Below are 26790 nucleotides of genomic sequence, written 5' to 3'. Positions count from 1 at the left end.
CCTCTCAAGGCTGAATCTTATCCCTTCCCCTTCTCTAGACTTTGGGTTTAAAAGGGCCTAGTATATCTCTCTTCGGGATCATCTCTTAAAATTCGCTTGCCCTTTAATCTCAACTTATTTGCCAGGGTCAATGATTGGCAGCTCCAGGGATCCTGCCAGCTTCCCACTCCAGAACGCCCACAAACCTCAGCTGGAGTCAATTACAGTGCAGAGAGTCCAGTCCAGGCTCCAAATTGCCAATCCAGAAAGCAAACCTGATTATTAAGCAATTAAAAGGAGGAGGCGGGCAGGACAGACAGTGCAACCTGGTCCTTTTGGTCTTCTTCAAGGATCTGGACATTTTGAAACAGCTGGGCAGCAAAAACCCCAAGGAGCTTCCAGCCTTCTGTGATCTTTACTTCACACCCCCAGAGAGTCATAACTTGGGAAGGAAAGAGATCGTCCCCAAACTCTGCTAGGAAGTTAGGCTTGAGATGAATTCATAGGCGTGCTTTCCAAATTTCTCTATGCATGCCTCGTAAACCGTTTTATTTTAGCTGAAACCATTTCTAAACCGATGAATATTTAGAACTCTGCAAGAGGTACTCAACAATGCAATGCGAAAACAATGAAACACTGCCATAAAAAATCAATTTTATAGTGGGTTTTCATTGCGGTTAGCCATCCCGACTGGCATGGAGATACCAGGGGGGCGGGATATGGATTTTTGCATAAATAAATAGCAGACACTAAATGAAATGAAATAACTGGCAATTCGTGTCATTCATAGCCATGAATAGCCTTGTCCTCCATGGATTTGTCTCATCCTCTTTTAAATCCATCCAAGTTGGTGCTCATTACTGCTTCCTGTAGCAGGGAGTTCCACAGTTTACCTACGTGCTGCAGGAAGAAGGATTTTCTTTTATCAGTCTTGAATGTTCCAACATTTACCGTATTTTTCGCTCCATAAGATGCACTTTTCCCCTCCTAAAAAGTAAGGGGAAATGTCTGTGCGTCTTATGAAGTGAATGCTGCTCGGAGGAGGGACGTGTAAGCAGCTCCTGTCCTCTTTGCTGCTTTAAAGTGAGCCATGGAGGAGGGAAGGAAGGGGAACCACGGCTCCCATCCGCCCCTCCTCCGTGGCTCACTTTAAAGCAGCAAAGCGGACAGGAGCTGCCTGCTTTGCTGCTTTAAATAGTTTGGTACAACATTTGATTCAGAATATTTTTGCTCATGTTTTCCTCCTCTAAAAACTTGTTGTTTAGTGGTGTCCGACTCTTCATGGCCCCCTGGACCAGAGCACGCCAGGCACTCCTGTCTTCCACTGCCTCCCCCAGTTTGGTCAAACTCATGCTTGTAGCTTCGAGAACACTGTCCAACCATCTCATCCTCCATCGTCCCCTTCTCCCTGTGCCCACCATCTTTCCCAACATCAGGGTCTTTTCCAGGGAGTCTTCTCTTCCCGTGAGGTGGCCAAAGTCTTGGAGCCTCAGCCACTGCCCCATGTACAGGGAGACATGTACTGAGGGATATATGGTTTCCTCTGTGCCTTGAGATGCCTTCTTCATCTCTCCCCAGTTTCCAGGCCTCAGAGTTCTCCAGAAGACCTGAAGGCACTAACGGGGAACGTCAACCGGTTAAATGAAAGCTTCCGGGACCTCCAGCTGAAGGTTCTGCAGCAACCATTCAAAGGGGACTTCCTGGACCACATCTGGCGCCTGCAGGACCTTCTCCAGAACCACTCCGACTCTCTCCTGCTGATGACCAGCTCCCTTCAGAAGCTGGAAGGGGCCCTGGGGAGCCTGCGGTCCCAAGCGGATCAGACGGACCGGGCGGTCTCCGGCCTACGGGAGGCTTTGAACCAGCAGAGCGACTTGGCCCAGATGGAGATCTACAAGATCTCCGTGGAGGGGAACAGCAGCCGTCTCCTCCTGAAGCACCATGAGGGCTTGCTGACACAGCTGGCGTCCCGGGTGGAGGGCTTGAGCGACCAGCTGACCGTGGTGGGCGGGGAGGTGGGCAACATGAACCGGACCCTGTCCTACGACGTGGGCATCCACCACACCCGCATCCAGGACCTGCAGGTCCTGATCAGCAATGCCAGCGAGGACGCCCGCCAGATGCGCCTCGTCCACATCGCCATGGAGCAGCAGCTCAAGCACGAGTTGGCCATCCTCAACAACGTGACCGAGGACCTGCGGCTCAAGGACTGGGAGCACTCCATCGCCTTGAGGGACATCTCGGTCATACGAGGTAGGGGTGGAGCGGGGAAGGCCAGCCGTTCTCACTGGGAATGAGCGGGCAGGGGGATGCTCAACAAATTTGCAGGGGACAAAATAGAGGGTGGGGGAGGTTATTGGTTTGTTTTGCTTCTATTATGTGTTCTATGCCCCGCGGGGCATGCGCAGAGTGCCCATCGCAATGCCAGCAGAGTGTGGCAAAAGAACACAGCAACACCAAACCGTTCTAGGAAGAGTCAGTTGATTTACTGACAGTATAATACAGTTTCACACAGCTGTAGATGCAGTCTCCTTGCAGCATGTAGACGATGCTCTGAAGCTTGCCTCAACCACATCAGCATTTATACTGTATATTGTGCTGAGTCATTCTCACATGCTTGCTGACTCGTTCTCACATGCTTAACTAGCTGCAGGTGCAGGCTGAGGCACGGCCAAATTAAACAGCACACCAAAACCAGCCCTTTCTTGTCCCCTTTCCTCTGCGTGCATAAAACCCCCATATAAATTAACATTTAATAATACTAATACTAATACTAATACTAATAATAATTTATTTATGCCCCGTCCATCTGGCTGAGCTTTCCCAGCCACTCTGGGCGGCTTCCAACAAAATATTAAAATACCGTAATACATCAAACCTTAAAAACTTCCCTGAACAGGGCTGCCTTCAGATGTCTTCTAAAAGTCTGGTAGTTGTTCTCTTTGACATCTGGTGGGGGGGCGTTCCACAGGGTGGGCGCCAGCACCGAAAAAGCCCTCTGCCTGGTTCCCTGTAACTTGGCTTCTCGCAGGGAGGGAACCACCAGAAGGCCCTCGGCACTGGACCTCAGTGTCCAGGCAGAACGATGGGGGTGGAGACCGAGGCCATTTAGTGCTTTAAAGGTCATGTTTTCATTTTGTATTTTTATGCTGCAAACCACCCTATGGATGAAGGGTGCTATACAAATTTAACAAATAATGATAATATGTAAATGATGATGATAATAATAATAATATCTTTATTGTCATTGCCCCCTCTCGGGGACAACGAAATTACTTTCATTGGGATTTCGTTTCGTAATAGATTGGGAGGCGCAGCTAATAACTCAGGAGCCAAAATCAGGATTCCAGATGACATTAACAGATTGCAGAATTAGGCCAAAACTAAAAGAATGAAATTCAGTTGCGGCAAATGTCAGCTTCTACCCATAAGCAGAAAGAACCAGATGCAGAAGTATAAGATGGTGGACACCTGACTTGCCAGTAAAGGTAAAGGTAAAGGGACCCCTGACCATTAGGTCCAGTCGTGACCGACTCTGGGGTTGCGGCGCTCATCTCGCTTTATTGGCCGAAGGAGCCGGCGTACAGCTTCCGGTTCATGTGGCCAGCATGACTAAGCCACTTCTGGCGAACCAGAGCAGTGCACGGAAATGCCGTTTACCTTCCCATCAGAGTGGTACCTATTTATCTACTTGCACTTTGACGTGCTTTTGAACTGCTAGGTTGGCAGGAGCAGGGACCGAGCAACAGGAGCTCACCCCGTCGCGGGGATTCAAACCGCCAACCTTCCAATCTGCAAGCCCTAGGCTCAGTGGTTTAGACCACAGCACCACCGTAGGTAAAGGTAAATGGTAAAGGTCCCCTGTACAGTTAAATCCAGTCAAAGGTGACTACAGTGGTATCTCTACTTACATGCCCCTCTTGTTAAGTATCCTTGGGGATACGCACATGGCAAACCCGGAATTATATTTCCGTGTTTTGCCGCACGCACATGCGCAGTAACGCTCTGTCATGCCACGTGTGTTCCCAGAACAGACGCCTCTGGTTGCAGAAACCTTGGGATCCGACCGGAGCTCGAGAATGGATCCCGTCCGCAACCCGTCCGTATGGGTTTGCGGCGCTCATATCGTTTTCAGGCCAAGGGAGCTGGCGTTAGTCCGCAGACAGTTTTCCGGGTCATTTGGCCAGCAGAACTAAACCGCTTCTGGGGCAACGGGACACCGTGATGGAAACCAGAGTGCATGGAAACACCGTTTACCTTCCCGCCGCAGCGGTACCTATTTATCTACTTGCACTGGTGTGCTTTTGAACTGCTAGGTAGGCAGGAGCTGCGACAGAGCAATGGGAGCCCCATTGCGGGGATTCGAACCACCGCCCTTCTGATCGGCAAGTCCTAGGCTCTGTGGTTTAGACCACAGCACCACCCGCGTCCTTTATATATGAGGATAAGGCGACCTCATAGGTAATATGCATTGTGCACCATCCGAAAACCTTTAAATGATTTCCGAGTAATCGGGGAGAAAGAGAGGTGGTCTGAGGTGTCACTTCAGGCAAAGGCTTAGTAGAGATTTTCACTGTCAGTATTTGGACCTGTCCCATAAACTCGAGCCACAAAATCTGCCATCCCAGGCAGCCTAAGTGGGGTGGGGTGGGAGCCATTGATGCTGAATTTTCCCATCTGGTGGAAACTCCGTCAATCCAGGAGCTTTCCTTTGGATGTTGTTCCCAACCCTCTGGATTTCTAATATCGGGATTGGCTTCACCACAAAGGGTTGCCGGAGATTTACTTTAGCAGATGGAGTCAGTGAACTAAATGGGAAGGCCTCTCGCTTGCATTTTCAGGGTTCGTTGTGGGGAGGGATGGGGGGATTGGACCCAGTATCACCCAAAAGCTTGTGCACAGAGGGAATGGCTTGTGGTTCTATGAATGGGAAGCCATTTCCACTTGGGACATCCTGGATCCAGCCATCTGTGAATCGCCCTGAGATCGTATGACAAGGGCACTATCAATAGTTCAAAGGTGTATAATGGCCCTGTATCCCTGAAGGAGCGTCTCCACCCCCATTGTTCTGTCCAGACACTGAGGTCTAGCTCCAAGGGCCTTCTGGTGGTTCCTTCACTGCAAGAAGTGAGGTTACAGGGAACCAGGCAGAGGGCTTTCTTGGTAGTGGCACCCGCCCTGTGGAACACCCTCCCATCAGATGCCAGGGAAATAAACAACTATCTGACTTTTAGAAGACATCTGAAGGCAGCCCTGTTTAGGGAAGTTTTTAATGTGTGACATTTTAATGTATTTTTAAAAAAAATTTGGAAGCCGCGCAGAGTGGCTTCCATATTATTATTATTATTATTATTATTATTATTATTATTACTGCCACGGTAAATGATCGAGTTTTACAGATGTGGTGTGGGCATGTGCCCCCTGTAAACGGGCCAGTTCCATCCATCAAAGTGGTTGAGCAGGCACTTATGGGGCAAGGCGATCTTGTGGGTAAACTGGTCCCCGGAACAAGACATTTCTGAAAATGAGCGTGTGTTTATGTACACATGTACATACTACTACCGTAATCCACTGCATGATCATCACCACCACATAATCATCACACCCCATTTTCTGGAAATAAAAACAGGCATAAAAAAAAATTGACGATTATGTGGTGAATTGCAGTATGTGACCATATTAAACTTGTCTGTACCAGATTGGAAGTTCCTGTTTCCAAGCCTTTGGGAGGCCCAAACTGCATGGCTTCTCCATTCAGAAGAATGGTTTGGTTCTTGGACCTGGGGGCAGTTGCAGGGGCAGGAGAGTTGCCAGGTCAAAAACTGGGCAGAGATCAAGACCCATGGCAGCTACCAGCGACTAATAATAATAATAATAATAATAATAATAATAATAATAATAATAATTTATTTATATCCCACCCTCCCCAGCCAAAGCTGGGTTCAGAGCGGCTAACAACAATAAAAGTAACACAGCATTCTAAAATCAATTCATTTTAAAATCAATTCAAAATTAAATTCATGGCAACCATTGGGGCTAGAGTTCTATGAGGATTGACGAAGGAGGGGGTCAGACTGTGCCTTGGCCAAAGGCCTGGTGGAACAGATCTGTCTTGCAGGCCCTGCGGAAAGATGTCAAGTCCCGCAGGGCCCTAGTCTCTTGGGACAGAGCGTTCCACCAGATTGGGGCCACGGCCGAAAAAGCCCTGGCTCTGGTTGAGGCCAGACTAGATGCTTGGGCCAAGCCCTCACACCAGTGGCTGAGATTGTTGAGAAAAGAGGAGGGTTGCTGTCAAAAGGGAAAAATAAGGATGCAGAAAAAGGGAGGTATGGGGAAGTCCGGGAAATAAGGTGAAGGAAAATGAGTTTATGAAATTATACATGTTTATTTGTTTGTATGTTTTGTTTTGTTTTGTTTTATTGTTTGTTTTTATTACATGTTTGGAAAATTAATAAAAATTATTTTTTTTAAAAAAAAGAGATTGTTGAGAAAAGCATGAGGTCGGGGCTTCATAGAACCATAGAACTGTGGCGATGGGTGGGGTCCAACTCATTGCAATGCAGGAATCCCGACAAAAACCTCGCTGCTTCGCATAGGTCATCCGTCAGATACACCAACAAGGCGCACTCGTGGAACCTCATGTGGGAATAGCTGCTCAAGTGCGCACCTCGACTGCTGTGGACACCAGCACACCCATTGCATGCTCCTTCAGTACAACCTTGGTGGTTTTGAAATGAAACCAGGGCTCATCGCCCTTCTCTCTTTCCATTTTAGGGCCACCTGGACCGAAAGGGGATCAAGGCAACGAAGGGATGGAAGGAGAGCCCGGTCCTCCTGGTTTACCTGGCCTGCAAGGTAAGGCATCATGTGAGCCATCAGTGTGTGTCCTGAGTTGGTGCACTGAAGGGGCAGGAGAACAGAGCTCAAGGGCAGATTGTGCTCCTTCGGACTCTCCTAATAATAATAAATAATAACATTAGATGGTCACCAGGGCTAGCTGGCTAAGTTAGTCCTATTTGGGCCAGCGAGGAGACCAGGGGAGAATTAGCTGTGGGATCCCAGAGCAGGTAATCTTCATAAAAAGGGGAGGGAGAGGGAAGGAAGGGGAATAAAAGATCAGGCTAAGTTCAAATTGAAAGCCAGGCAGAATAGCTCTGTCTTTCAGGCCCTGCGGAAGGAGGTTAAATCCTGCAGGGCCCTGGTCTCATGGGACAGAGCATTCCACCAGGTCGGAGCCATCACTGAGAAGGCCCTGGCCCTGGTGGAGGATAGTCTGACTTCCTTAGGGCCCGGGACCTCTAAACTATGGTTATTCATGGACCTTAAGGTCCTCTGCGGGGCAGACCAGGAGAGGCGGTCCCATATATATGAGGTGCTCTGTTTGCCACACCTCTGTGTATACTAAATGTCCCAATTCCAGGCATTTTCTTTGGACTTCCTAGAGGAGAAGACTATCGATGACAACTAGCCAACTCTGCCCCCACTGGATACCAGTGGCTGGAAACTCCTTGAGGCTCTTGAGATCGAATCCTGCTTACAGGTTTCCCATAGGCATTTGATTGGCCGCTTTAGGAACACTAGCTGGGCCACAAACCTGATCCTGCAGGCTGTTTCAATGTCCTTGTTCAAAAGATCTCAGGTAGGAGTTGACAGGCAAGGTGATTCCACTTGAAACTTTGGAAGGATGTTGATAGCATTGACCTCCCAGTACGTTTCTGAGCACAATTCAAAGTTTTGGTCCTGACCTTTAAAGCCCTAAACGGCCTTGGTCCAGTATACCTGAAGGAGCATCTCCACCCCCATCGTTCTGCCTGGACACTGAGGTCCATCTCCAAGGGCCTTCTGGCGGTTCCCTCACTGCGAGAAGCCAAGTTACAGGGAACCAGGCAGAGGGCCTTCTCGGTGGTGGCGCCCGCCCTGTGGAACGCCCTCCCACCAGATGTCAAAGAGAACAACAACTACCAGACTTTTAGAAGACATCTGAAGGCAGCCCTGTTCAGGGAAGCTTTGAATGTTTAATAGGTTATTGTATTTTAGTGTTCTGTTGGAAGTCGCCCAGAGTGGCTGGGGAAACCCAGCCAGATGGGCTGGGTATAAATAAATAAATAAATAAATTTATTATTATTATTATTATTATTTTTATTTATTTATTTATTTATTTATTTATTTATTTATTTATAAATTATTATAGTCTAGGTCAGCCTTTCCCAACCTGGTGTCCTCCAGATGTTTGGGGCTACAGAACCCATCAGCCAGCACATTGGAACAAACATCAGCCATAAGTGCTCTAAAGGTTCTCTCTGAAACAGCCCTGCAGGAGAGTCTCAGCATCTGTTGGCTGCAAAATTCTGCTTGCGGGTTTCTGGTCAGCCGCTGTGAGTGAAGGATGCTAGATTAGATGGACCACCACTGGCCTGATCCTGCTGGACTGCCATTACACTCTCCTGCTCTTAATGCAGGCTTCAGTTTCGCCCTAACAGCTCTTATCCTTTCCGTCTGATCACAGGCCAGTCGCCCTCTGTGGTTCCATTCAAACAAACAAGAACGCTTTCTTCCTCTCTGCTTTCTCCCTTTGCTTGCGGAAGGTCTTGAGTTTACCCTGGCACTGCGTCGCTAACCACTAACCAGATGGCTCCCAGGCAGGAAGCAAAGGGTTAGCCTTAGCAGTGGGGAGGCAGATCTCTCCTCTCGGCTTAAAAGACTTGTGTTGGGGCAGCGATCTCTCTGGGGGGCTCCTTCTCTGGAAGAAAATCTTGGCACATGGAAAAGGGGGTGCATGGTCGCTCGCTCGCGCCCGTATTTTTCAGGGTCTTCCGATCTGTTTTGTGGGTTTGGAGTGAGCTGCTTAAAGTTTCAAGAAACTCCCTCCCCCCCACCTCCTTCACCGAAACCGCTGTTTGTAGAAGGGAAATTCAATTAAAGCCCTGAAAGAAAACACGATTTTCTAGCTAAGTGGAAGCTTATGTTACGTGCTCTCTGAAAGCTCTTGGCTGGAGGACAGAGTGCCACCATTAACCACCTGTAATTGCCTGAGATTTCTGGCATGGTGGAGTTATGGGAGAAATGGCCTGGGCTGGATTTAGATTTCCTGGGGGCTCCCCGTTGCCTGGGAGGGGGTGGAACAGGAGAGGATGCCTTGCTGTGGCTGCTTGCTGGGTTTTCATCTTGGGCCATGCCCTGTGTGAGGTCCAATTTTAAAGCTGCGGCTGGGCTGGGGTGTCCCTGAGCTCTTGCAAAGCTTATCCTGCATTTCCCAGTGGGTCTTCCTCAACTTACGCTCTCGCAGAATTCTAGAGTTGGAAGCGAGCCTGAAGACCATCTAATCCAGCGGTTCTCAACCTGTGGGTCCCCAGATATTGTTGGACTACAACTCCCATCATTCCTGAGCTCTGGCCTTGCTAGCTAGGGGTGATGGGAGTTGTAGGCCAACAACATCTGGGGACCCACAGGTTGAGAAAGGCTGGATCCAACCCCCTGTAATGCAGAAATTTGCAGCTGTTCCATACAGGGATGGAACCTGCATCCTTGGCGTATTCAACATTGCACTCTAACTAACTGAGCTATTGGTTTGACTAGGGCCTTGCCCAAAATTTCTGCTTGAGCCATGCCTAGAAAATATGACTCTTTAGCGATAAAACAGAACAAACACCAATCTGTGGGAAACCCAAATTCTTTCTTTCTTTCTTTCTTTCTTTCTTTCTTTCTTTCTTTCTTTCTTTCTTTCTTTCTTTCTTTCTTTCTTTCTTTCTTTCCTTCCTTCCTTCCTTCCTTCCTTCCTTCCTTTCTTTATCTGTCATGTTTGTACAGTGGTACCTCTGTATGCGAACGGGATCCGTTCCGGAGCCCTGTTTGCATCATGAGCAGAACGCAACCTGCATCTGCGCATGTGCGGGTTGTGATTCGCTGTGTCTGCACATGCGTGTGACGTCATTCTGAGTGTCAGCTCCTGCTCGAGCGGCAAAACCCAGAAGTAACCCGTTCCGTTACTTCGCCGCGGGACGCAACCTGAAAAGATTTAACCCAAAGCGACTTTAACCCGAGGTATGACTGTATTTTGAAAAAAATATAAATATTTTTTAAAAGAAAACCCAAATTGTTTGCTCTGAATGAGAGACCGCTAAAGAGTGGTGGGGTTTTGGGGGGGTTGGACAAAAGGAAGCCCCAAGGCCACTTAGCGGGTTCATGGCAGAGGCAAGATTCGAACTTGAGGGCTGGGAAAGACCCTTCCCCAAACCCTGAATATTGTCTGCCAGGCCCCGTAATGGACAGTTCTGGGGTAAACAGGTCGATGGCTGAGCTCAATTTGAAGCATCTTCCTGTCATCCTTTCGACATTTGTCTGGAATCTTCCCTGTTGCCACTGAGACTTTTCCTGTATGAATGCATTTCCTGCCATGGATGAGCAGAGCAGAGCCTGGCTTTGATTTAATTTAACTGATTTGATTATCTGTGTGTGGGCTTTGGGGTTTGCTGAATTTTGCAGACTAGGATTTATCGTTTGTAGAACCGCTTTTAAGTTTTTTAACATTACATTTCCTAGTGCTTGCTCCTAAGATTTTTATGATTGTTATTTTTGTGGCTATTCCGCTTAATTCCCGTAAGTATAGTTGGCTTGCCTGTTGAGATTCGGACGGTGCCTGCCGTGTTGCATACCAAATCTTTAAAATGAGAGGTATTTGGAGCCTTTTGGGTTTTGACAATGGCCACCCAAGACCAGTTTAGGTGTAATGAGGTCAACATGAGGCAAAATGACTGCCGGGCGACTCTATTGGAGGAGAAAAGAGCAGTCCTTATGGCTTCCATTGGCCCAAACCCAACTGCATACTCACCGTATCCTAAGGAAGGTGCAGCTCATCAGCCCATTTAAAGCAAATTTCTCCAAGGCCAATACCAGCACAGTTACTGATAAATCCAGCACTGGTGACAGAAGCCACGAAATTAAAAGACGCCTGCTTCTTGGGAGAAAAGCAATGACAAACCTAGACAGCATCTTAAAAAGCAGAGACATCACCTTGCCAACAAAGGTCCGTATAGTTAAAGCTATGGTTTTCCCAGTAGTGGTGTATGGAAGTGAGAGCTGGACCATAAAGAAGGCTGATCGCCAGAAGAATTGATGCTTTTGAATTCTGGTGCTGGAGGAGACTCTTGAGAGTCCCATGGACTGCAAGAAGAGCAAACCTCTTCATTCTGAAGGAAATCAGCCCTGAGTGCTCACTGGAAGGACAGATCCTGAAGCTGAGGCTCCAATACTTTGGCCACCTCATGAGAAGAGAAGACTCCCTGGAAAAGACCCTGATGTTGGGAAAGATGGAGGGCACAAGGAGAAGGGGATGACAGAGGACGAGATGGTGGGACAGTGTTCTGGAAGCTACCAGCATGAGTTTGACCAAACTGCGGGAGGCAGTGGAAGACAGGAGTGCCTGGCGTGCTCTGGTCCAGGGGGTCACGAAGAGTTGGACACGACTAAACGACAAAGATCCCTTCCCTCCTCACAGAGCCCTGTAGCTGGATCCGGCTATGAGGGATCCAAAGAGAAAAGAGGTCAAGTGCTCCTGTGCTTCCACCAGCTTCTCCCCAGCAAAAGCCACTAGCCATTCCAAGCGGAGCAAGCAGGATTCCAGACGAGATTAAAATCTGTGCCAGGATCCGGCTCCTGGCAACTGCCTCTCGGGGAATGAATGTCTCATCTCACCTCTTAATAGATCATTGTGCATCTTAGCAGGCCTTGCTCCTGTCAGAAGTGATCTGCCCTAAAGGTCCTTCCCACGCTCAGGAGATTAAGAGCTGATTGGCCTTAGCATCTTATCTCATTGACATCCACGGAGCAGGAGGCTCTCCAAGAAACTGTCATCCCCTCGCAATTTAGAGAAAGCCGACATCGATCGTACCTCTGGGCACTGAGTCCTGTAATGTTGTGTTAACGTAAAGTTGGAAAGGAGACTCTAAACTATCCAGATTCCTGGCCGGGCTCTAAATGAGCTGTTACCGTGCGAGGAAAAGGTCTCAAAGCCGCCGCAGGGCCGCCTCATTGAAAACATATGCCTGCCACCCCCCAGGATCTTGGCAAATGGGATGGCAGTCTGCAGTTAGTGGGTGAGACAGTGTGGCATAGTGGTCGTCAGGCCTGGCCTGGGAGAGACCAGGGTTCGAATCTCGCCCCTCAGCTGTGAAGCTCAGAGGGCGACCTTGGGCCAGGTTTTGCCTCTCAGGCTAACCTACCTCAGAGGGTTGTTGTGAGGATTAGATGAAGGGGAGAGAGATGCGAGCCGCCTTGAGCTCTGTGAGGAAAAAGGCAGGATATAAATGCAATGAAGAAATGCAATGAATGCCACAACAACAACAACAAATTATTATTTATACCCCGCTTCCAACAAAACACTAAAATACAATAACCTATTAAACATTCAAAACTTCCCTAAACAGGGCTGCTTTCATATGTCTTCTAAAAGTCAGATAATTGTTTATTTCTTTCACATCTGAAGGGAGGGCGTTCCACAGGGCAGGTGCCACCACTGAGAAGGCCCTCTGCCTGGTTCCCTGGAACCTCACTTCTCGCAGGGAGGGAACCGCCAGAAGGCCCTTGGAGCTGGACCTCAGTGAATGATGGGGGTGGAGACACTCCTTCAGGTATACTGGACCGAGGCCGTTTAGGGCTTTAAAGGTCAGCACCAACACTTTGAATTGTGCTCGGAAATGTACTGGGAGCCAATGTAGGTCTTTCAAGACCAGTGTTATATGGTCTTGGTGGCCACTCCCAGCCACCAGTCTAGCTGCCGCGTTCTGGATTAGTTGTAGTTTTCGGGTCACCTTCAAAGGTAGCCCCACAAAAAAAGAAATTAGTGGGGGTTGAGTAAACACCAGAATATAGCCTCATAACCCTAAGTTTCAACTGCCCTGTTTGCTTTGAGGCAGGTGGGCTCCTTCCACCTGGAGAAGGGATTTCTGTAGTAAGTGAAAACGGCACAGATGATCTGAAGACAGAACTCAGGTGGGCGTGAGATTCTGGCACCCAACTTCTCTTGTTATTCATGCTGTTTTAAATGTGCATTTTATATTTGACTTCACTTAGCAATGGTGGGGTTTCCCCCCAAAATGTTTAAGATTTTTGGGGGGTTAACTTTGTTTGTGTTAAATATGTATTCTTTAGTTGACTTCCTTTGTAATGTTTTGTTTTGAAATCTCTAAGAGAATATTTTGGGGCTACCTTTGAAGGTGACCTGGAAACTACAACTAATCCAGAACGCGGCAGCTAGACTGGTGACTGGGACCGCAGAGACCACATAACACCGGTCTTGAAAGACCTACATTGGCTCCCAGTACGTTTCCGAGCACAATTGAAAGTGTTGGTGCTGACCTTTAAAGCCCTACACGGCCTTGGTCCAGTATATCTGAAGGAGCGTCTCCATCCCCATCATTCTACCCGGACACTGAGGTCCAGCACCGAGGGCCTTCTGGCGGTTCCCTCACTGCGAGAAGCCAAGTTACAGGGAACCAGGCAGAGGGCCTTTTCGGTAGTGGCTCCCGCCCTGTGGAACACCCTCCCACCAGATGTCAAAGAGAACAACAACTACCAGGCTTTTAGAAGACATCTGAAGGCAGCCCTGGCAACGTTAGAGTTAGAGTTTGTTTTTCTCATTTGTTTTTCAAACTTGGAGCAAAAATCTTTCTCACAGACTCATGGTTGCGCGGCGAGTTCCTGCCCCCCCCCAGTGGAAATAAAGATCCATGACACAATTATTAAGGTTAATGGGCTAAATACAGCCACAACTTTATTGGTTACAGGTGATGAGCGGTATTGGCTTAGGCATTGGTCCTAACCGACTATATCCAACTTCAGCCCATCCGCTTGAAGTCCGGGAAGGGTTAACCACCAGTAGGGGGAGTCCTCCTGATGCACATCAACTAGGAACTCCCCCGGGGTCACCGATGGGGGCGTGCCTTAGGTCCTCACCTCTATAGGCTTTGAACAGGGCCACGGCCCCCAGAATCCTTTATTGGACTACCCTTCAATATGTGGGGCAGGTGATGGCACTACTTCCCCTCTTCCATCTACAGAACAATACCAATGCCTAACTACCAATACCCAGAAAGTTGTGACGATTTGCTACAAGGTAGGTGGAAACCAAGTGTCTGGTGTCAATTTGCCAAGTGGGAAAATTCCTACCAGGCCCCTCAATGGCGACCAACCAAGGTCCATAGCAAGGTCAAGGAACGAAAACCTTATAGGGCGGGAGGGTGGGAAAAGCAGGAAGAGCTGGCAGGCAGGGAAAGAGGGAGATCCCCGGCCGCGTCCTGCCTTAAATAGAGCAGGCCACACCCCCAGAGCCAGCTGATTGGCTGGCCAGGAGGTAACGTGGCCGGGGATCCCCCCAATCGCACGGGGATGCCGTGACGCCCGCAACACCACCTCCTCTGTAGGGCGGAAGTGGCTATGTTTCTCTAGTCATCCCTTAAGTCATAAATTCATGCAGCGATGGGTTCCTCCACATTTTCTCTGCCTGGGGATGAGGAGAGTTGAAGTTCAGCAATATCAGGAAGGTCACAGGCTCCCCATAAGTTTTATAACCTTGGCAGAATTTGGGGTGTGGAGACAGGAGAGTTTCCAGGTGTATGAAGCCTGGGGTGTTGGTGCCGGTTGTTCACCATTGAAACCATAGTGTTAACAGAGAAATCCGAGGGCTCCCTTGGACAAAAACAAAGACACCAACCAGGATTTGTTGTTGTTTAGTCGTTTAGTCGTGTCCGACTCTTCGTGACCCCATGGACCAGAGCACGCCAGGCACCTCTGTCCTCCACTACCTCCCGCAGTTTGGTCAAACTCATGCTGGTAACCTCGAAAACACTATCCAACCATCTCGTCCTCTGTCGCCCCCTTCTCCTTGTGCCCTCCATCTTTCCCAGCATCAGTGTCTTCTCCAGGGAGTCTTCTCTTCTCATGAGGTGGCCAAAGTACTGGAGCCTCAGATTCACGATCTGTCCTTCCAGTGAGCACTCAGGTCTGATTTCCTTAAGAATGGATGCATTTGATCTTCTTGCCGTCCATGGGACTCTCAAGAGTCTTCTCCAGCACCATAATTCAAAAGCATCAATTCTTCGGCGATCAGCCTTCTTTATGGTCCAGCTCTCACTTCCATACATCACTACTGGGAAGACCAACCAGGATAACTTGGAGCAAAACAGCAGCCTGTAGGCTTGGCCTTTATTGGATACTGTCACGACAGGACTCCCACCCGCAACAAGATGAAGCAAAATGGAAGCCCAGAACAAAAGACGACCCCAACTTTTATTAGTTACTAATCCCCCAAACTACACCCCTAAAACTATATCACAACTACATCACAAAAAGGAGGGGTTGAGGGAGGAGTTGTGGAGGTAACCTGAGTATCTTGTCACCTGGCTGGTTCCTCCTCTCCCCCTCCCCATGAGTACTTTCCAGGTGACAGAGGGGAGTTTGCAGTTTCCTGACCCCAGAGGGAAGAGCTGATCATTGTCCTTTGTTCCAGTCCATGCTGAATCCACTCCCATATGCAAGTTCTTTGTGATCTTGATGGTCTTCTGTCTGGGACCATCAGGGTTGGCATAGCAACTGGGCAGGGCTCCTGTGGATGTGCTGGTACAGTTAAGGGATTATGGCTGGCCTGTATCAAACCTTCCCCCTTTTGTAGTCCTTCCTTCACGGAGTAAATAAAAGTGGAACGGTGCAGATCCGATGTATGGTTGATTTTCTATGAATTTATTACAGAAGCGTAGCAGATGTGTGTGAGTGTGTGTCGAGTTTGTACAAACTGAATGATTGGGGGGGGGGGGTTCCTGCGACAATAGCATGCAATTTCATGAGGAGCGCACAGGATACTGACTCTTGCAGGCCTGACTTTCCCTTCTTTTCTCTCTGAATCTAGGATTCCCTGGCGAAAGAGGACCTATGGGGCAGCGTGGGCTGAAGGGCGACCAGGGAGACCTTGGCCCACGAGGTATGCCTGGGCCACGTGGAGTTGCAGGTACGATGCGCTGTTTCGAAGGGTCCGAATGTCTTCCTTACCTGCATTCAGAGGAATCAGCACAGCAGTGCGTGCCAACATTAGAATCTCAGAAGTGTGGAGCTGGAAGGGAACCTGAGGGTCATCTAGTCCAACCCTCTCTGAGGCAGGAATCACAGCTCACGAATCCATGGCAGATGGCCATCCAACCTCTGCTTAAAAACCTCCAGGAGGTCTACAACCTCCTAAGGGAGTCTGTTCCCCTGTCAAACAGCTCTTACCGTTAGAAAGTTCTTCCTGATACTTAGTCGGAATCTCCTTTCTTGCAAGCCATGGGTTCGAGCACAATTCAAAGTGTTGGTGCTGACCTTTAAAGCCCTAAACGGCCTCGGTCCAGTATACCTGAAGGAGCATCTCCACCCCCATCGTTCAGCCCAGACACTGAGGTCCAGTTCCCAGGGCCTTCTGGCGGTTCCCTCACTGCGAGAAGCCAAGTTACAGGGAACCAGGCAGAGGGCCTTCTCAGTGGTGGCACCCACCCTGTGGAACACCCTCCCATCAGATGTCAAAGAGAAAAACAACTACCAGACTTTTAGAAGACATCTGAAGGCAGCCCTGTTTAGGGAAGCTTTCAATGTTTAAGAGGTTATTGTATTTTAGTGTTCTGTTGGAAGCCGCCCAGAGTGGCTGGGGAAACCCAGCCAGATGGGAAGGGTATAAAATAATAATTATTATTATTATTATTATTATTATTATTATTATTATTATTACCCTCCAGAGCAGGAGAAAACAAGCTTGCTCCATCTTCCACATGACAGCTCTTAAGGTATTTGAAGGTGACTCTCCTATCTCCTCTCAGTTGCCTCTTTCCCAGGCTAAAGGTAAAGGTAAAGGGACCCCTGACCATTAGGTCCAGTCATGGCCGACTCTGGGGTTGCGGTGCTCATCTCACTTTACTGGCTGAGGGAGCCGGCGTTTGTCCACAGACAGTTTTTCCGGGTCATGTGGCCAGCATGACTAAGCCGCTTCTGGCAAACCAGAGCAGTGCACGGAAACGCTATTTACCTTCCCGCCGGAGAGGTACCTATTTATCTACTTGCACCTTGACGTCCTTTCGAACTGCTGGGTTGGCAGGAGCAGGGACCGAGCAACGGGAACTCACTCCGTCGTGGGGATTCAAACCACCAACCTTCTGATCGGCAAGTCCTAGGCTCTGTGGTTTAGCCCACAGCGCCACCCGCGTCCCCTTTCCCAGGCTAAATATACCCAACTCCTTCAACCGTTCCTCATAAGGCTTAGTTTCCAGACCCTTGATCCTCTTGGTTGTCCTCCTCTGCACACCTTCCAGCTTGTCCACATCCTTTTTCAACTGGGATACCCAGAACCTTTTCAGGCTAATTGTCACATTTGGATTTTTGAGTGAGGGGCATGTACCCTAGTCCCTCCAGTCACTTCGATTTCCCCTTCCTGGAATGATCTCCCACAGAGAGAGAGAGAGAAAGTGTGCACAGAAAGAGAGATTCCACTTTTCCCATGGTCTCTGGGTAGAATCATAGAATTGTAGAGTTGCAAGGGGAACCCCAAGGTCATCTAGTTCAACCCCGTGCCCCGCAGGAATCTCAGATTAAGAGTGCTAGGTCAAAGTCAGCTTCCATGGAATTAATTTGACCTTTAAACAACACAGAAATGTTGACAAGTTGGGTTATGTTTAGAGGAAGGCCTGTGTAGGCATCATGGGTCTTCTCCATCAATTTATCTTTTTTTTCTTCAAAAATTTTATTCATTTTCTAACACAACTAAACAGCACAAACAGAAAAACAAACAATACAAACAAATTCTTGCCTTATCCTTATTTTTTCTAAACATTGTTAGGTGGGCTTCCCTAAGTCCCCCCTATCTGATTTTCATTTTACCTCATCTTTAGCAGTTTACATATGTAATAATTTCTAAACATTTTTTTTATCATGCTTACTTTTACCATAAAAATCTTCACATTTCATCACTTACAAATAATACTCTTTTAAAATACACTACCTTCTACTTCTAACCCTACAGCCTATATCCACTTCCAAAGCTATTCTAAGACTTAAATATTAACATATTTTTCCAAATATTCTTTAAACTTCTTCCAATCTTCTTCCACCGTCTCTTCTCTCTGGTCTCGGAGTCTCCCAGTCAGTTCGGCAAGCTCCACAGAGTCCTCCATCAATTTATCTACTCCAATTTTCACCCTCTGTCTCCAGTGGGAATGAGTTCCACAGTCTAACTCTGCTCTGTGTGAAGAAGCCCTTCCTTTAATCTCTTCCAAACCTTCCAAAATTCGTTGAATGGCCACAAATTCTAGAGTGAACCCGCCCCTGTTGACCTCTTTGAAAATGCCGCCTCGCTTAAATTTTTGCTCCGAATTATCAGCCCTGACGAATTTTCTCATCCAAAGAAGCATTGTGACTCACGACCCTTTACGTACCAAATGTTTACATGCTTTTTTGCATATGCGCCGCAGATATTGCAGGACCCTTCATTTCCTGCCCCCCCCCACTTCGCCTAAAAAGCACACACACCCCTGTGCCCCCCAACCCAAATTCCTGGCTCCTGTTTCCTGCTGGCTTTGAGCCCGGCATGTATGAGCTGCCTTCACGCTGCGCCTCTCGCCATTTGAGTCTCATTAGCCCCCCCTTGCCCCCCAAAGCCCCCTCCTCCTCCAACCTCCCGCATTGCGGCGTTTTGATCCTCAGGCAGCTTGTCAGAATAGTTTAGCGGGATGGGAAACAGCCCTGGTCTGGGGCCTGTCTGTGAGATCTTCCCATCGATACGGGAAGAAAAACTATTAGGAAGAGGGGAAGAATCACTTCTCCTTGGGTTGGTGAATTTTAGAGGGGTCCTCCCCTCTCCCCTTTTGACTTTTCAGAAGCCTTTGCCAATTGTTCCTGTTGTTTAAATCACACTTTTCTTCCAAGGCGACCTACGTGGTTCTCTTTCCCCTCCCCATTCTATCTTCACAACAACCATGCGAGGTAGGATTCTGCAGAGTTGGGAGAGGCTCAGGAAAGGGTCACCCCAATTATTGAGAAAATGAAGAAAGGTTGAGACTTTTTAGAGAAAAGCCAAGAGGTGATGTGATAAGAAGTTTATAAAATTATTCTCCGCCTGGGGGAAGCGAAGAGAGAACAATTATTATCCTGCTCTCAAAATGCTAGAACTTGTGAAGATCCCACAGAGGCTGAATGGTGTTAACCTGTGGAACTCACCCCCACAGGATAGCCACCAACTGCGATGGCTTGAAAAGAGGATTTGACAAATTTATGGAGAAGAGTCACACAATGGCTATTCTCTGCCTACACATTGAAGGCAGTGATGCTTCTGAACCCCAGTTGCGGGACACCCCAGGAAGAAAGTTGTCTCTTGTACTTTAATCCAGCTTGAGGGTTGATGGTCACTGAGAACAGGATGTTGGACTAGGTGATCCAAGAGGCTCCTCATATTCAAAACTTGCTTTGAAAGAAAAGGAAAATACCAATAGAATGCAGCCCTGTAGCACAATCCTGAGCATGTGTACTTGGGAATGTGTCCTGCTGCGTTCGGAAACGGGCTTAGACAAAAATGCTCCCAATGACTGGAGGCTTTACCGTCCTCGTTCTTAAATCCTTGCCTAAATGGGAAGGCTGTGCCCGGCCTCCAGAAAAAGGCTTAAACTCTTAACGAGGAACAACAACAACAACAACAACAACAACAACAACAACAATTTATTTGTATCCCTCCCATCTGCCTGGGTTTCCCTAGCCACTCTGGGCGGCTTCCAACAAAGATTAAAAATGCATTAAAATGTCACACATTAAAAGCTTCCTTAAACAGGGCTGCCTTCAGATGTCTTCTAAATGTCAGGTAGTTTTTCTCTTTGACATCTGGTGGGAGGGTGTTCCACAGGGCGGGTGCCACCACGGAGAAGGCCCTCTGCCTGGTTCCCTGTAGCTTTGCTTCTCGCAGTGAGGGAACTGCCAGAAGGCCCTCGGAGCTGGACCTCAGTGTCCAGGCAGAACGATGGGGTTGGAGACGCTCCTTCAGGGATACTGGGCTGAGGCCACCAACTTCGATGTCTTTCAAACGGGATCAGAAAAAGTCATGAAAGTGAGGTACCTTTGTCAGTGCTTCTTGTTGACAAATGAACACTTGGTTGTTGTTGTTGTTGTTGTTTAGTCGTGTCCGCCTCTTTGTGACTCCATGGACCAGAGCATGCCAGGCACTCCTGTCTTCCACTGCCTCCCACAGCTTGGTCAAACTCATGCTGGTAGCTTCAGGAACACTGTCCCACCATCTCGTCCTCTGTCGCCCCCTTCTCCTTGTGCCCTCCATCTTTCCCAACATCAGGGTCTTTTCCAGGGAGTCTTCTCTTCTCCTGAGGTGGCCAAAGTCTTGGAGCCTCAGCTTCAGGATCTGTCCTTCCAGTGAGCACTCAGGGCTGATTTCCTTCAGAATGGAGAGGTTTGAACTCCTTGCAGTCCATGGGACTCTCCAGAGTCCCCTCCAGCATCAGAATTCAAAAGCATCCATTCTTCGGCGATCAGCCTTCTTTATGGTCCAGCTCTCACTTCCATACATCACGACTGGGAAAACCAGAGCTTTAACTATACAGACCTTTGTCGGCACGGTGATGTCTCTTCTTTTTGAGATGCTGTCTAGGTTTGTCACTGCTTTTCTCCCAAGAAGCAGGCATCTTTTAATTTTGTGACTGCTGTCTGAACATTGAAAGTGTTCTCCTCCATGATCTTCAACTTATATATTCCATTCATGAATTATTTCCCATAGAATGCCTTAAAGTGATTTAACAAGGAAAACCATTGCAGCCATTCCAAAAAGCAACATTATTTTAATTATAAAAACAATTTCATATTTGAGGCAAGCATTAAAAAGACACAATCGTTTTCAACCACAAAAACATAGCAGAAATGTGTTCAGCATCTGGACTTCAGAAGCAGGCTCCGCTATATCCCCGCAGTCATTGCGGTGCTTTGATTTACATGGGTTTAAAATGCAAAAATGCACACATAGAAGGTTTGGGGACCACCAATCTGTTTCATATTCCAGTGCACAAGCAGCCTGCTGGTGATGTGTCTTTATCACAGATCAGAGTGCTTGAAAAGTACTCTTAAGTACAATGAATTGGATCACTTTTGAATAAATAAATACTGAAAATCCCAGGAAATGAAAAAGTGAATAGTCTCAAAATTTGAGATGGACATCTAGGATGCCCTTTCACAACCTGGCGCCCTGCAGTTGTTTGTCATAGAATTGTAAAGTTGGAAAGGACCTCAGGGGTCATCTAGTCCAACCCCATTCAAGGCTAGAATCACAGCTCAAGAATCCATGGCAGATGGCCATCCAACCTCTGCTTAAAAAGCTCCAAGGAAGGAGAGTCCACCACTGCTTGTGGGAGACTGTTCCATTGCTGAAGAACCTCTTACCTTCAGAAAGGACTTCCTGATGTTTAGTCAGAATCACCTTTCTTGCAACTTGAAGCCATGGGTTCGAGTCCTACCCTCCAGAGCCGCAGAAAACAAGCTTGCGCTACTTTCCATGTTTGAGATATTTGAAGAAGGCTCTCCTGTCTCCTCTCAGTCTCCTTCTTTCCCCAGGCTAAACACCCCCAGCTCCTTCAACTGTTCCTCATCAGGCTTGGCTTCCAGACAATTGGTCATCTTGGTCTCCCTCCTCTGCACACCTTCCAGCTTGTCAACATCCCTCTTAAATTGTGGTGCCCAGAAAACATGTGGTGAATTCAAAACATCTGGAGGGCACCAGGTTGGGGAAGGCTGATCTAGGCAAGGAGGCCACCGCCGCTGCCAAGACTCCCCCCTCTATTGCCCGTCCAGCATCTCCCTCCTCTTGCCTGGGAAACTCTCTGTGGCCAAGGCGGCTCGATTCCCTTGTTAGGAGGAAAGTTTATCTTGGCTCCTTGGCGCTACCCGTCTCCGTTTGCCTTGGCACGGGGGGCCGGCAGTCGGCAGGGCTCTTTCGTTTCCAGAAAGTTTTATCTCCTTCTCCATCCCCCGAAGACAGATTAGATGGGGAATGGACAGAATGGGGCTCTTTCTAACTTGCTCGGAGGCGCAAGCCAAGGGCGATTTACCGAAAAAGTTCATCTTTCCAAGCGATGGCTGTTTTTGATCACTGCTAACGGCGCAAAAACGCTTATCTGGTTCACACTCACAGGATGTGAGCTAACGCACTAATACTCTCATTTCGAAAGCAGGGGAACCAAAAATGAGAAGACAACAAATCCCCTCTCCACAAAACAAACCAAAATATTTACAAAGAGGAGCTTATGCCTGATGGTTAAGTGAGGAAGCTATGAGCGCACCAGCATTTTCCACCCAGGAGACACCTGCGCTGGGGGTTGATCAGCTGTTTGCAACCTTTTTTTGGTGATCATCACTACTTCCTGTGGCCAGGAGTTCCATAGTTTAACTCTTGTGCTGTTTGAAGGATGTTCTGTTCTCTGCCCTGAACTTTCCAACGTTCAGTTTCCCTGGATGTTCATCTCATCCCATGGTTCCCAACGTGGGGCAATTTGATTTTTTTTGGGGGGGGTGCAATTTGGTCCCCTATTTTGGGGGGACTCAGATTTAAGAAAATGGGGAAAAGATGTATCCGTGTACAGTGGTACCTCGCAAGACGAATGCCTCGCAAGACGAAGCAAGCCCATAGGGAAAATCGTCTTGCGAAGCAACTCAAAAAACCAAAAACCCTTTCGTCTTGCGAGTTTTTCGTCTTGCGAGGCATTCGTCTTGCGAGGTACCACTGTACACGGATACATCTTTTCCCCATTTTCTTAAATCTGAGTCCCCCCAAAATAGGGGGCTTCTTATACATGGGGGCGTCTTATAGACACAAAAATACGGCATATGTCACGGAGGGGCGGGATCAGGATTTTAGAGATGCTTAGGTGGGGCATGGTCCAAAAAAAGGTTGCAAACAGCTGATCAACCCCCAGCGCAGTAGCAAGAAGAAGTTTATCAGTTAGTTAGAGTGCAGTGCCAATAACGCCAAGGTTGCAGGTTCGATCCCTGTATACGACAGCTGCATATTTCTGCATTGTAAAGGGTTGTGTTAGATGATGTTCAGGGTTCCTTCCAAATCTACAATTCTGTGATTCAATGAAAACAATTAATAGATTTCAATTCATAATAACTTATACTTTTGCCATGGTACTTCTGAACTGCATGGAACCTGACTCCAAAACAACAAAAATGGATTTGCCACGGGCTGCCAAACGCATTCATTTTCAACACTGCGATGGGTGCAAACCTCATCTGCCACACACAAATTATAGAGGACTTCTGAGTGCAAGCAGGGATGCGCAATTTTGTGCGTGCAACTTTTCCTTCAGCACCTGCAAAACTGACTTTCTCCCTGCCAACACCCACCCCCCAAAAAAATCCCCGCCCCTCTCCCTTCTTGGCTTGGCCTTGCGAGAGATTTTGCCAATAAGAAGTCCCGCAGCTTGGAAATGGATGTTGTTCTTAAAAGATGTGTTTCGAATCGGCGCATGAGCCCTTGCGCACCATCCCACCCGCCGGTGTAATGAATGCGTCCAGCTGTTCCATATATTTAATGGCTCTGGAAATATTGTGCTGGGAATTCTGGCTTAGGGTCTGGGAGCAGAGCCAGGCCAGATGGTCTTCCTTTTTTCCTCAGGCAGAAAGGCGTACCGGGGTAAGGGGTGCCACCTTCCCCTCTTAAAAACAACACACACACACGAAATCTTTTCTGCACCCCCTTCCTCTTCCTGCCACCCCCAAAAAGGTACCTGGAGACCATTTTCCATCACAATCATGACTCCATCATGATGGAGAGCCAGTGTGGTGTAGTGGTTAAGAGCGGTGGACTCGTAATCTGGTGAACTGGGTTCGCTTCCCCGCTCCGCCACATGCAGCTGCTGGGTGACCTTGGGCCAGTCCCACTTCTCTGAAGTCTCTCAGCCTCACTCACCTCACAGAGTGTTTGTTGTGGGGGAGGAAGGGAAAGGAGATTGTGAGCCGCTTTGAGACTCCTTAAAAGGTAAAGGGACCCCTGACCATTAGGTCCAGTTGTGGCCGACTCTGGGGTTGCGGTGCTCATCTTGCTTTATTGGCCGAGGGAGCCGGCGTACAGCGTACATGTGGCCAGCATGACTAAGCCGCTTCTGGCAAACCAGAGCAGCGCACGGAAACGCCGTTTACCTTCCCGCCAGAGCGGTACCTATTTATCTACTTGCACTTTGACGTGCTTTTGAAATGCTAAGTTGACAGGAGCAGGGACTGAGCAACGGGAGCTCACCCCGCCGAGGGGATTCAAACCACCGACCTTCTGATCAGCAAGTCGTAGGCTCTGTAGTTTAACCCACAGCGCCACCAGCGTCCCTTAGGGACTCCTTAGGGGAGTGATAAAACAAGATATCAAGTCCAAACTACTACTACTACTACTACTACTACTACTACTACTACTCTTCTTCTTCTTCTTCTTCTTCTTCTTCTTCTTCTTCTTCTTCTTCTTCTTCCATCATCACCTTAGCAACCAGTGGTCCAAGCATGGTGACCCTTGGCTTAAAGCCATGATCAAATTATAAGGAGAGGGAGATGGGGAGGCTGTTCACTCTTATCTTGGGGGAGAGCTCCTTAGCTACTTTTTTAAAAAAAGCAGTGTTTTCGTGTGTTTGTTTTGCCCTGGATTGAGCCACTTGGTACTAAACTGCCAGTCAATCTCATAAGAACATCGGGAGAGCCTTTAGCTGGATCAGGCCCATGGCCCACCTCATCCTGCATCCTGTTCTTACAGCGGCCAACCAGATGCCCCAAAACTTGTGAGCAGGATCTGAGCATAAGGGCAACTCTCCCCTCCTGTGGTTTCCAGTAACTGGGATTCAGAATTTTTGTCGCCTCCAACTGTGGAGGCAGAACAGAGCCATCCTGGCTAGAAGACATCAATGCCCCTCTCATCCAATCTTCTTTTAAAGCCATCCAAGTTTGTGGCCACCGCTGCTTCCTGTGGCAGGGAGTTCCGTAGTTTAACTCTGTGCTGTGTGCTGAAGGATTTTCCTTATCTGTCCTGGATTGCCCAACATTCAGCTTTGCTGGACGTTCACAATTTCTAGTGCTAGGAGACACAGAGAGAAAACTTTCTTCCTCCACATTCTTCATGTCAGGAATAATTTTATAAACTTCTCCCATGTCTCCTCTTATTTGTCTTTTCCCTAAACTAAAATGCCCTAAACCCCGTGGCCTTTCTCCGTAGGGCTCCATAGCCTTGATTATTTTCTGAACCTTTTCCAGTTCTTTAAAATCAGGTCCCACCTGGAGTCCTGTGTCCACTTCTGGACACCACAATTTAAGAAGGATGTTGACAAGCTGGAAGGTGTATTAACTTATGGTCTCTCTGTGTGGTTTGGGAGCTGCACGGCCAGGGGGAAAACAATGCTGTCCAGGGTTGTAAAGACTGCGGAGAGAATAATTGGGTGCACTCTTCCCACCTTGGATCAAATCTACGCTTCCAGGTGCTATAAGAAAGCTGCAGAGATAGCGCAGGATAGTGCGCACTCCGGAAATGATCTCTTTCAGCTTCTGCCTTCTGGGTTATAAAGACTAGGACTAGCCGTCTGAGAAACAGTTTCTACCCAAATGCGATTTTGGTTTTAAACGCATTGTAAGGAGTCTGAATGGGAGTATATTGTATTTAAAAATAGGGTATCAGAGTTTTTAGGGGACTAACCAGGTTGGGATATCTGGGATAGCAGGCTTGTTGAGTTTTGAATGTGTAGATTTTTCAATTTCGTTGTTCTGTATGGGACAATGACAATAAAGATTATCGTATTTGTCAGAGCTGCCTCAGGTCCCAGCTCACAGAGGACCAACGCCAGTCCGTTGTTATATAAAATAGTCTTTATTGAAGTTCAGTTCCTCTTTTACAGCCATGGCGCGCAGCTCTACGTCTTAAACCCTAGACCGCCGAAGCTCCGTCTGAGTCTCCTCCCCAGTTTAAGACCCTAGCCTTGCTCCACCTCTTCCTCTGCTCCCTCCTCCTCTGGGTCCGCTTGTCCGCCGAGGTCCTGCCCTTCCTAGACTCTTCTGACGCTGAGTCCCCTGAGTCTTCCCCCTCCCTCCGGCGAGCTTTAGGACCTGGTTCCCAATCCGGGCTTTCTGCTGTCCTGCGCGCCTGTACATTTGAACTTGGCGCGCGCGCCCAGCCTGCCACCTTCCTTCTGACCGTTATACTGCTCCTGTCGCTGCTTCCCTCTTCGGGGATGCTAGCTGGGTCTGACTCCCCCTCCCTGCTTGCCGGAGGAGACGCTGACTCTGACCTATGGGGCTCTTCCCCCCCACTACGCTCTGGTGGGGAAGCTGGTCCTGATTTCCAGCTACTGCTTTGGGAGTCTCCGCTGGCCCCCTGCTTCTGGTGTGTCCCCCCTGGGACCCCCCTTGCCCTGGCCATCGGCGCCCCCTTCTGGGAATCTTCTGATTCACTGGAGAGGCTTATGGAATCTCTCGGGTCACTGTCATTCTGCCCTCCGCTGCCCTCAGATTCTTCCCCTTCGCTCTCCATTTCCTCTCTCCCCTGCGCCTCTGCTCCTGAGCCCCTGACAGTATTGTATCATATTGATCTGGAAACCAAGCCTTATGAGGAATGGTTGAAGGAGCTGGGGATGTTTAGCCTGAGAAAGAGGAGACTGAGAGGAGATATGAGAGCCATCTTCCAATATCTCAAGGGTTGTCACAGGGAAGATTGAATAAAATTAGGAGATGTCCAGTAGGACCTTGAAATTCTATTTTGGGTCCTATACTTTTTCTTCTAGAATTTTAAGACCG

The 26790-nt window shown here is 48.4% G+C and overlaps 1 protein-coding gene across 2 annotated transcripts in view; it reads left to right on the top strand.

Annotated features, from left to right (window-relative positions):
* SCARA5 (scavenger receptor class A member 5) overlaps positions 1-26790 on the top strand; it is a 98101-nt gene that overhangs the window by 53534 nt on the left and 17777 nt on the right. For both annotated transcript variants that reach the window (XM_028725275.2, XM_077925365.1), the window contains exons 4-6: positions 1558-2232; positions 6754-6834; positions 15878-15976. In XM_028725275.2, coding sequence (XP_028581108.2) covers positions 1558-2232; positions 6754-6834; positions 15878-15976 — 855 coding nt within the window. The remainder of the gene's footprint in view (positions 1-1557; positions 2233-6753; positions 6835-15877; positions 15977-26790) is intronic.

The sequence above is a fragment of the Podarcis muralis genome, chromosome 3 (genome assembly GCF_964188315.1).
Source record: "Podarcis muralis chromosome 3, rPodMur119.hap1.1, whole genome shotgun sequence".
NCBI lineage: Eukaryota > Metazoa > Chordata > Lepidosauria > Squamata > Lacertidae > Podarcis > Podarcis muralis.
The sequence above is the reverse complement of the archived record's forward strand: the minus strand, read 5'-3'. Positions and strand labels throughout refer to the sequence as shown.